This window comes from Drosophila arizonae, chromosome 2 (genome assembly GCF_054131065.1).
Source record: "Drosophila arizonae isolate 15081-1271.41 chromosome 2, UAZ_ARI_1.0, whole genome shotgun sequence".
Taxonomy (NCBI): domain Eukaryota; kingdom Metazoa; phylum Arthropoda; class Insecta; order Diptera; family Drosophilidae; genus Drosophila; species Drosophila arizonae.
Genome location: NC_142922.1, coordinates 9435314 through 9445935, shown reverse-complemented (window position 1 = coordinate 9445935; position 10622 = coordinate 9435314). Strand labels below are relative to the sequence as shown.

The following is a 10622-nucleotide window of genomic DNA, read 5'->3' as shown; positions in this document are numbered from 1 at the left end:
AAAATAAAAATAAAAAATATTTGCTGCTTTTAGGAGTATTTCCATTTCTATATACGTATATTTGTAAATTTCTATGTATATGTAACTTTGTGTCGACGGCCAGCAACGGTCAAATGCTCTCTCAGAGACCCTTGGAGTGCATCCACTAAGATCTTACGAATTGTGCTATCGATAGATATCTCAGCAAATGTCATTTGCTGTAGTTGTCAGCACATTTCTTGGCTGACGAGAGAGAAATTCGCTGGGGATAAACACATATTAATTGACCATCAAGAGCTGTCAACACTAACAACAAATACAACAACCAATGACTGCCACAAAGCAACAACAACTACAACAACAAGATCACCAACAATAGCAGCACGAAAGTGTTATTAAAATATCGCCACGCTTTCTCAGCTTATGTTGTCGCTGTTTATAAAATTTGCATGAAATTGCTTTGAAAACTAAAGAAATTAGCAAGCAGACGATAAAATACACTATGATTGAGATGGTTAAAAAAAATATATATATAAATTTAATGGGTATTGGTAAAAAATATATTTTATATCCTTATAACAAATATTAATGCTTTCTAATTATCATTATTATTTTTGTTTTTTTATTATTATTATTATTTTTTTTTTTTTATATTTAGTTTTGAATGTTTTTATTTTTTACTTTATAATCGTTGAAATAATTATTTAACATTTTTGATTTTCATGGTTTTTATTGCTAATAATATTAATAATAAATAATTAATAGATGAAAGATTTTAATATTAAAAATTAATTTATTATTATTTTTATATATATTTTATTTCTACACTAATGTTATCTATAGTAAATAAATTCTATAATTAAATAAATTGAATATATTTCGAATATTTTGTCAGCCCAATTTATCAACTTGTTTATGATTTAAGAGAGATATTTTCCATTTTATTTTTATTTTATCTATCACTTTGTTCTATATAATATTTTAATTGTAATTTTCATTTAAGTATTTTATTTTACACGATTTCCTATTGTACAAGATTCGATTTTTATATTGCTCTTAAATTCCATTCAATTATAGCGGAAGCGAACACAAATGTAAATTTTTTACTGTCTGTAGTCAAAGCATTAGTATTAGAATAATATTTGCTGATCTCGGTGCGGATGCCGTGCAACCCGGCGAGTAATTAAGCAGCATATTCCAAAAGAACAGCAGATGAAATATAAATGTGGTTGTGTGTGAGTGTGTTTGAGTGCTTAGGATACACATACATATGCATATGTTTTTTGCACGAGGCGCGCACAAAGTCAAGACTTTGTATAATTATAGCGACACCCACCTATCGGCGCCCAATTTCTGGCCCGAGCGCTCACACACACATACAAACAATATATATATTATCATGGACAGACATTCAGACAGACAGAGGACGACGACGTCTCGCAAAGACTCACGGTCAAGTTGAAAAACATTGAGAGTGCGGATCGTTAGTAACGGATGTTGCTTGGAGGATCGCGGCGGTTTTTTGTTTATGGAGGTCAAAACTACAACATTTTTTGTTGCTCTTCTGTTTTTCACTCGCGTGTGTCACGTTAACCCAATAAATAAGACATTTGTAAATAGTACTAGTACAACAAGAGAACTTTAAGAGAGAGGATTTCTTCTTTTCCATTATTATTTTTAACAGTGGCAGCGCCGCTGTCAAGGGCAGCAGCGTCGGCAGCGTCGGCAGCGACGGCGCCGGCGACGCCGACGACGGACGATAGAGCCGAGCGGCCTCTCGCTATTTGTCGATGCGTTCGATCGTTGTTTTTAATGTGTCTTTGATGTTGTCTAACGATTCGGTTAGCTGCTAGCTTTTCGCGAAAATTCAAAACGAAAATTTTTCGCTCAGTATCGAGGGAAATCACGACGCGCCAACTTGGTGGGAAATGCCAGTACGTGAACGCGCTCAATTAGTGTGCACAAGGATTACCAGCAAAAGTGTGACCAAAGTCATCTATATATATATGCTATAAAATAAAAATAAAAATAAATATAATATTTAGTATATAATGTCTACCAAATATATAAATACAAGATAATCGCGCTCTTCCTGTCGTTCGTCTAATTAGCATCGAGTGCCGAGCGATTATACGGATCAGCTCTTAAGCAGTCTATGCCAAGTGTGCTCTATCTGTGAATAGATTCTTTGAAAAAGTTAATAAATTTCGTGAATAATTGCACAAAATTGATATATTAATTGCCAGGCATTTATATTCTACCGTGAATACGTCTTAATACACATTGTCGAGTAGAGCTATATCTCTATAAGTATAGCTAGTGCCTGGCTATAAATAAATAAATAAAAAATTATATATATACATAGATATATATATTTATACACATAGAGCAAATAACAACAAATTTTATTTATTGCCCCATATATACATAAATACATACACACATGTTTGTTTGTATATGTATCTGTTATTGTGTGTGCGTGTGTGTAAGTGTTGTGTTTGTGTCTCAGCCAAAGGCAAATAATTTGTTATTTATTTATTTTTTTTTTTTTTTAAGTTTTAGCGCTCACTAACTTTTTCAGCGTTAAAAGCACAAACAAAAAATCGTGTCATAAAATCCCATATTAAAAATACAAATAAAAAAGAATTATAAAAAATTAGCCAAAATATTTAGCACCAACAACAAAGTGACTAAAAAGAAAATCTAATAAAATTGTGAATTTTTCGGAAACTGAAATATACAAAATAAAAAAAAATCGTAATAAAATAGCTAGAACAAAAGCCTAATAAATATATAGGCAAAATGTCCACGACGACGCGAAGTTCCCTGACGAGAAAATCGTCGCTGTCCAAAAGTAGCACCACGGACAAAACAACAACCAAATCCACTACGAAATCAACAACAAAGTCATCCAGCATTAGTGCAACAACAACAACAACAGATGCAACGGGGACCGGCAGCAAACAGAAAATGCAATACACAAAGACGAGGGAACGCATTGTCGATGGTACAGTACAAAACAAGAATTGTTGTATTCATAAGAAATCTACTTCTATGATCTTAAGACTGTCCCAGAGCCCCACTACAAGCACACTTTAATAATATTGCTATCATCAATAAAAATCCTTTCTTCATTAGCTTAAGTTGTAAATTTAAGATACTGCAACAGCCAGATGTCAATATGTACAACATATTTACTAATTAAGCTCACATTATGTCCAATTTTATTGGTATTTTATTATTTTATTATTTTATTATACACCTACATATTATAAGAATTATACTAAAATTTACATGTCTTGAAAAATGTATTTAAACTGTCCTATGACAGACTTCAAATGTGCTTAAATTCTCTCTTTGACTATGAAGCCTCTCAATACAAATATCAGTATACTGCATTAATACCTTATAAAACTTTGTGTATTATATTTTTAATTTTAAAAATCATTTTTATTCAGTGTAGACTTGCATTGCAGTTGAATTCCAAATACTTATACGAAACATTTTCAAGTAAACCTAAGTCAAATTTTTATGATGCAGTTCCGAACTTTTATTGATGTTGAGTGTAATAAATCGACAAACGTCAGAAATCAAATCAACATTTCAAAGTAATTTAAAAATTGCCAAGTTTCCCATTTCTGATGACAATTTCCGCATTTTCAGTAGTCTAAATATATTTTTAGTTTTATGTATAAATATCATTGAACATCTGAAATACTCGCAATAAGAAAATGATTTAGGCTCTGTCGTTACGTTAATGAACTGCAAAAGATAATATTCTTATGTTTTTTAGTTAGATGAGAATATTTATACATATATGATTATTAAAAGTTTTAATAGTATATTGAATTTTTCTACTAAAATTGACTGTTATTTAACTAAATAGAATAGCAAACAATTAACACATATATATCTGTGTCTCTCTCTCTCTCTCGCTCTCTTTCCTTTTCTTTCTCTCTCTCTCTCTCTCTCTCTCTCTCTTTCGCTCTTGCTCCCGCTCGCTCTCCAATTTACACTTTTACTTCCACGTTCCAAAAATATTTGATATAGCAAACGTGAAATACTTTAATATAAAAATCACCTTACACTCAGTTAATGTTGCATAAAACATCATCTGAATGAAATGTGTTTGAATAAATAAAGATTTAATTTAATTGAAATAATGCTTTGGCAGTCATTATGTACAGCATCTGGGCCATAGACAATATTGGCATTTTATTGGCATAATGCGCGGTAATTTGAACATTTCGATGAAGACAATCTGAAATTGTGTGCGGACGTATGTGTGTGCGTGTTTGTTTTTGTGTGTGCCAATCAATGTGCGACTTTTATATTCACTCATTCAAAATTTTCGTAATTAGCGTAGAAAATTCATGTGCATTTACCCCTGGCAGATGCCGCCGCTAGGGGCAGATGTGCGGGCATCGTAAATCTGGCAGCTTAGCCAAGCCAAATATTGGCGATAAGTTGCTGCAGCTCGTTAACCCACATGCATATACAAACACACATAAACACACACACACAAGCACAGACAGACTCACATAAACTACAGTGTACATCAGACGTTGCACATTGCGTATACGCAACGTGTATTTATGTATATATAAACTAATTAATTCAATCGCTGCTGCTATTTAGATGTGCCCCTGCCGCCCACACACAAACTGACCATGTCCGAGGTCTACGACGATCCCAAAACGGGCAAGCCCAATTTCGATGTACTGCGTCAGCACTTTCTCCTCGAGGGCCGCATCGAGGAATCCGTCGCCCTGCGCATCATCAACGATGGCGCCGATCTGTTGCGTGAGGAGAAGAATATGATCGATGTGGAGGCTCCGATTACCGTCTGCGGCGACATTCACGGTCAGTTCTTCGACTTGGTTAAACTCTTCGAGGTTGGCGGACCGCCGGCTACCACGCGTTACCTCTTTCTGGGCGACTACGTGGACAGGGGCTACTTCAGCATAGAGGTGAGTGAGTGCTGTGCCAGTGCACGTGTTATATAGACTACTTATGCAATATTCCCCCCTTGCACTTTACACAGTGTGTGCTCTATCTGTGGGCCCTGAAGATCACCTATCCCGACACGCTGTCTCTGCTGCGCGGCAATCACGAGTGCCGCCACCTAACGGAATACTTCACCTTTAAACAGGAGTGTGAGTAGAGATTGATAGAGCAGGCAAATATCACATAGGAGATCAATAAATGATAAGTGAAGGATATTATTGATTTGATGGAACAATTTGGACCTCTAATTGAAAGAAATTTATGATTAGCTAGAAAACCCTTATCTACCTATCAATTATCAGATTCAAGTTGTTTTTATTCATATAAATTGATAGCATTCGATTCTTTCTTCCTCTGTATCAATTATTCAATTGTCTCATATATCACATTCTACTGCCTACTACCCTACTACTACCCTTTGATTTCATAAGCAACCTTTTAGTCCACTTTTCTACCCCAGAACTGTGGTTGGTACTGTTAGTAATTTATTGTAATGATGGAAATTGTAGCACAATAGTAGAAATATTGCCATTGGCCTGTGACAACAATCATTCCTTCTAATTCATATCCAGCTTATATGTATAAACCTATGCCTTAATAAACACAAAAATAATATTTGATTTTCAAATCATGCTATAAAACTAATTACCTGACAAATTAAGAATGTACAAATCCTTAATTCAATATTTTGCAAGCTTGTCAAGAAAGTCAGATATATGCTAGCACTTATTATGTATATCTTACTGTCATTATAAGAGCAACAAGAAGTGCATAAATCTCGAACACCTTATTGGTATTTTTGCTTATTGTGTTTTCGATCCATTTGGCATTGCAGGCATTATTAAATATTCGGAAAGTATTTACGATGCGTGCATGGAAGCGTTCGATTGCCTGCCCCTCGCCGCGCTGCTCAACCAACAGTTTCTGTGCATACACGGCGGTCTATCGCCCGAGATTTTCACACTCGACGACATCAAGACGGTAATAAATTTGGCAGTCGACTGTCTCGCTGAAATGTTTACAATCGTCTGTCAAAATTGTTGTTGGTTCTCGTTTCGTTTTGTTTTGGTCTCGTTTGTGCGAATTGCAGCTGAATCGATTCAGGGAGCCGCCCGCCTATGGGCCCATGTGTGATCTGTTATGGTCCGATCCGTTGGAGGATTTTGGCAATGAGAAGACCACCGAGTTCTTCTCACACAATTCGGTGCGCGGCTGTTCCTATTTCTTCAGCTACGCGGCCTGCTGTGAGTTTCTGCAAAAGAACAATCTGCTCTCCATAGTCCGGGCGCACGAGGCTCAGGATGCGGGGTAAGGCTTTCCTTTTTGAAACTACATATTTAATATATGCTTTGATTATTTATCATTGGATTGTTTAAGTTTAGACTGGGGCTCTTTCTCAAATCGATTCGTTTACTTGCAGCTATCGCATGTATCGGAAAAATCAGGTAACGGGCTTCCCCTCGCTGATCACCATCTTCTCGGCGCCCAACTATTTGGATGTTTACAACAACAAGGTATGACTTGGCCAATACGATCAACTTTATTTAGCCACATTTGTATATTTGAATTTGTTCGCTCGTCGTTGGCTATTTTTAAATTACACAACAACAGCAAGAAATCGTTAGCTGCACAGCGCTGCGCTTGTTATAGATCGAGTATTTTTCTTTTATTTGTCTTGCCCCCTCCCCCGTAAATATTGTTTGGCTCTCTCTGTTTTTCATATTTTCGCAACAAATTTTTGTCAAAACGCATCGTCAACATTTGACAAAAGGCAGCTGTGCTCAAGTACGAGAACAACGTGATGAACATAAGACAATTCAACTGCTCTCCGCATCCCTACTGGCTGCCCAACTTCATGGATGTCTTCACCTGGTCCCTGCCCTTTGTTGGCGAAAAGGTGAGTCTCCCCTCTCGCCCGCCCATCCCTTGTCGGGGCCAAGTCAAGCAACACTTATTCCAATCCAAGTCACATTCTATCCTAGGTCACGGAGATGCTGGTTAATGTTCTCAACATTTGCTCCGACGACGAGCTTGTCGCAGGCCCCGATGACGAGCTGGAGGAGGGTATGTATATCAGCTAATACCATGCAATCCATGTAGATTGATGATGTGCCTGTGTAAGTGTGTGTGCGTGTATATATGTATGTTTAATGTCGTATGCACCACAATAGCTGAACACAATACAACAAAGACAACAATTATTATCGGCATATCGATATCGAAATGCCTTTGCAGTAGTAAGCTATTATTGTAGGAGATTTTTTATATAATTTATATGTTGAGATAATCCAAACTGGAAGGAGCTCTGATATAATCTTTGACTAGCAGTATTGAAATATAATTAAATGAATTTTGTCTGGGAATATAAGAGATTGACTATAGAACGTTGATTCTATGTTTTAAACAGTTTACTTAAATCATATTTATTATGCTACATATTATATTTGATGAGCTTCAGATCTACGCAAGATCATATGAGAATATAGGGGATTCACAAGGGTTTCAGATACATTCAAGCTAATTCCATAAATTTTAAATTGTAATAAGTACAATATAGTATAGAGCTAAGACTTAAAGTATTAGCCGTAAGACACACTTGATAAGGGGATAATATGATTTATAAGAATATGTTTAATCTAATCAAGTTTACATACTTATTAAGGAAAAAACATTCTGCAAAAGTGTTTCAAAACAAAGAATTCACACAAAAAATTACTAATCTAATATTACCACAAATTATTTTCAAAAAAAAAAAAAAATTTATAATTATAATCCAACAACAACATCAACAACGACAACAACAACACATAACCAACCAACCAACCACTGAATAAACACGCCCCCTATTTGTGGGATGCTGTTGGGATATGGGTTATTTTGGGGCGGCCGTACGTAGAGCTGCGAAAGAAAATTGTGCTCGTGCCGGCGACAGTGAATAATAACAATAACAATAATACGCCCAGTAAGCCAGGTAAGCTCCGTGTTGCGAGAGAGCTTTGCACACCTTTGATCAGCTTTGGCACAAAGCTTTGCCTAAATATTGTCGAGCACGTGCCCGCACCAGAGTTGCCTAGATATGCTGTTAAAATGTATATAGCTGTATATATATATAAAGTTGATTGGATGGCTTTTCGTTTGAATTATCCCAAGTAATTGAACTCTACGTATTCGCAGCTTCTATGTCGGCGCTGCGCAAGGAGATAATTCGCAACAAAATACGCGCCATTGGCAAAATGTCGCGTGTCTTCTCGGTGCTGAGGTAAGCAGAGATTCTCATTTAACCTGGCATTTAAGCATATTAACTGTCGTACACCTTGCAGGGAAGAGTCGGAGAGCGTGCTGAAACTAAAGGGCCTGACGCCCACGGGCGCATTGCCAATGGGCGCTCTATCTGGTGGGCGTGATTCACTCAAAGAGGGTAAGGAAACCAAAACGAATCAATGAAACATAGAACATAGAACATAGAACATAGAACATAGAACATAGAACATAGAACATAGAACATAGAACATAGAACATAGAACATAGAACATAGAACATAGAACATAGAACATAGAACATAGAACATAGAACATAGAACATAGAACATAGAACATAGAACATAGAACATAGAACATAGAACATAGAACATAGAACATAGAACAAAGAACAAAGAACATAGAACATAGAACATAGAACATAGAACATAGAACATAGAACATAGAACATAGAACATAGAACATAGAAGTATGGAAACTTTAAAGGCTCCTATCTCAGATAATGTAAGCAAAAAAAATAAGTGATAAAATAATGAAAATAATAAATTATTAGCATTGTATATATTTATGTAGTTGTCAGATTGAGGTAATACATTTATGCAATAGGCATAAAGTACAGTATCTTTTCAAAATGCTATAAAATTGGTCAAATGAAAACTTGTTCATTTTCCATTTGACAGCGCTGCAAGGACTGACCGCAGCCTCTCAGATTCATTCCTTTGCCGAGGCGAAGGGCTTAGACGCTGTCAATGAGCGGATGCCGCCGCGTCGTCCGCTGGCAATGAGCGCCAGCAGCAGCAGCATCACCACCATCAACAGCACCTCTACCACCAGCAATAGCAGCAGCAACAACAACAACAACACAGAATCCACCAAGAATAGCAACAGTGATGCCACGCTAACAAAAACGAGCCGAACGACCGTTAGATCAGCGACCACAAGCAACGTGCGCAGCGGCTACACCTCGAAGAGATTCTCATAGTCAGCGGGATCAGAGCTAGAACTACTGAGTCATACATATATTTAGTTTAATTGATTTTCAGTTTCATTTGCTAGTCACTTGCCCAATTACATCTTCTTTACATATTATTTATACTTATACGCATACATACATATATTATTATTTTGTTAGCACAAATTTTATACGGAATTCGTTTGTAATGCTAGTGAAAATTGTTACACCTTTCATGGAATTACTATACTTGTAGTACGTAAAAAAAAAAAAAAAAAAAAAAAAAAAAAAAAAAAAAAAAAACAGCAACTTTTACGTGACATGAATAATTTTTAATAAACCTGACAGTAAATAGCGCAAAAAAATGTTGCACTGAGCGGGCTGATAATGGAGGCGTGGCCAGGTGGGCGGAATTTACTATTTGATTTGCGGTCGGTCGCTGTGCGGGGGTCGTCAGCCAATGACAATGCCAAATATAACTGTCATGTTAACAGTTAGCTGCAGCAGCAGCTCAACTCATGCGTAACAGATCTATAACAACAACAACAACAAATACTGAAATGAGAGCCATAAAGCAATCCAGTGTGATAATTAAGCAGCAAAGAGAAAACTGCAATCATCGCGGGCAATCGTCACTTAACGTCATTTCGAATTGAAGTTTACTTTTCTTTGCACTTGCGTTTTCCAACTGTTCTTTACAGTCTTTACGGCCTCTACATTGCCCCGTTAAAAACGTGCACAATCAGAATGCAGTTACACAGATAAAGAAAAGAACACTGAACGCTTGGGCACTCTACAGTGCTCTCTGGCAGACTTGACCCACATTTGCCAGTCCACAATTCAATTTAATTCTCTCAAATATGCGAATATATATATATGTATATATATGTATAGCGTACTAAGCTGTGCTAGGCCTAGTTAATGGAAACTTTAATTGATTTCTGTTTTTTATAATTTTGTTAATTATTGTCAATAAAAAAAAAAAAAAAAAAAAAAATTGAAGTACAAAATATGTTTTTTTCTGCACCTGTGTATATGGAGTGATTTAATTGTCTACGAATGTTTTTATATATATAATAACTTTGTTTGCTATTAAATATATTACCTAAATAAGTAATATGCTGAAAAGTAAATCATTATAGCTGCCATTTGATATAGAGTAGCTCGTTCCATGTGATGTAATTGGAAAAACTAACTTAAAATAATAAAAATCTGATTTGATCAAAACAGGTTTAATTACAAACACAGAATAACTGTTGGCAGTTAATCAAATTATTAAGCAGATCTACTTTATATTCAATGGAAATAACGTAAGATTATATATGCCTCATGTTCACCTTTAACAAACAACTCGAAAAAAGAGCTAAAATAGGTTCAAAATATTTATTTTAAAGCACAAAACTGACACGTGTATGTATGTATGACGT

The 10622-nt window shown here is 35.8% G+C and overlaps 1 protein-coding gene across 11 annotated transcripts; it reads left to right on the top strand.

Moving 5' to 3' along the window:
* Positions 1-1370: 1370 nt before the first annotated feature.
* CanA1 (Calcineurin A1) lies at positions 1371-9751 on the top strand. 11 transcript variants are annotated; one of them, XM_089462966.1, is made up of 13 exons: positions 1371-1513; positions 2542-2986; positions 4618-4949; positions 5024-5135; positions 5822-5967; positions 6077-6294; positions 6407-6500; positions 6758-6883; positions 6969-7050; positions 7883-7957; positions 8161-8245; positions 8307-8404; positions 8924-9751. In XM_089462966.1, exons 2-13 carry the CDS (start codon positions 2782-2784, stop codon positions 9223-9225), a joined length of 1875 nt encoding a protein of 624 aa, XP_089319092.1. In that variant the 5' UTR covers positions 1371-1513; positions 2542-2781; the 3' UTR covers positions 9226-9751. The 11 variants fall into 11 exon arrangements, with proteins under 11 accessions (XP_089319092.1, XP_089319091.1, XP_089319087.1 ...); XM_089462965.1 differs by lacking the exon at positions 1371-1513 and adding an exon at positions 1539-1913; XM_089462961.1 differs by lacking the exon at positions 1371-1513 and adding an exon at positions 1539-1913 and having other exon boundaries at positions 2536-2986.
* Positions 9752-10622: the final 871 nt, after the last annotated feature.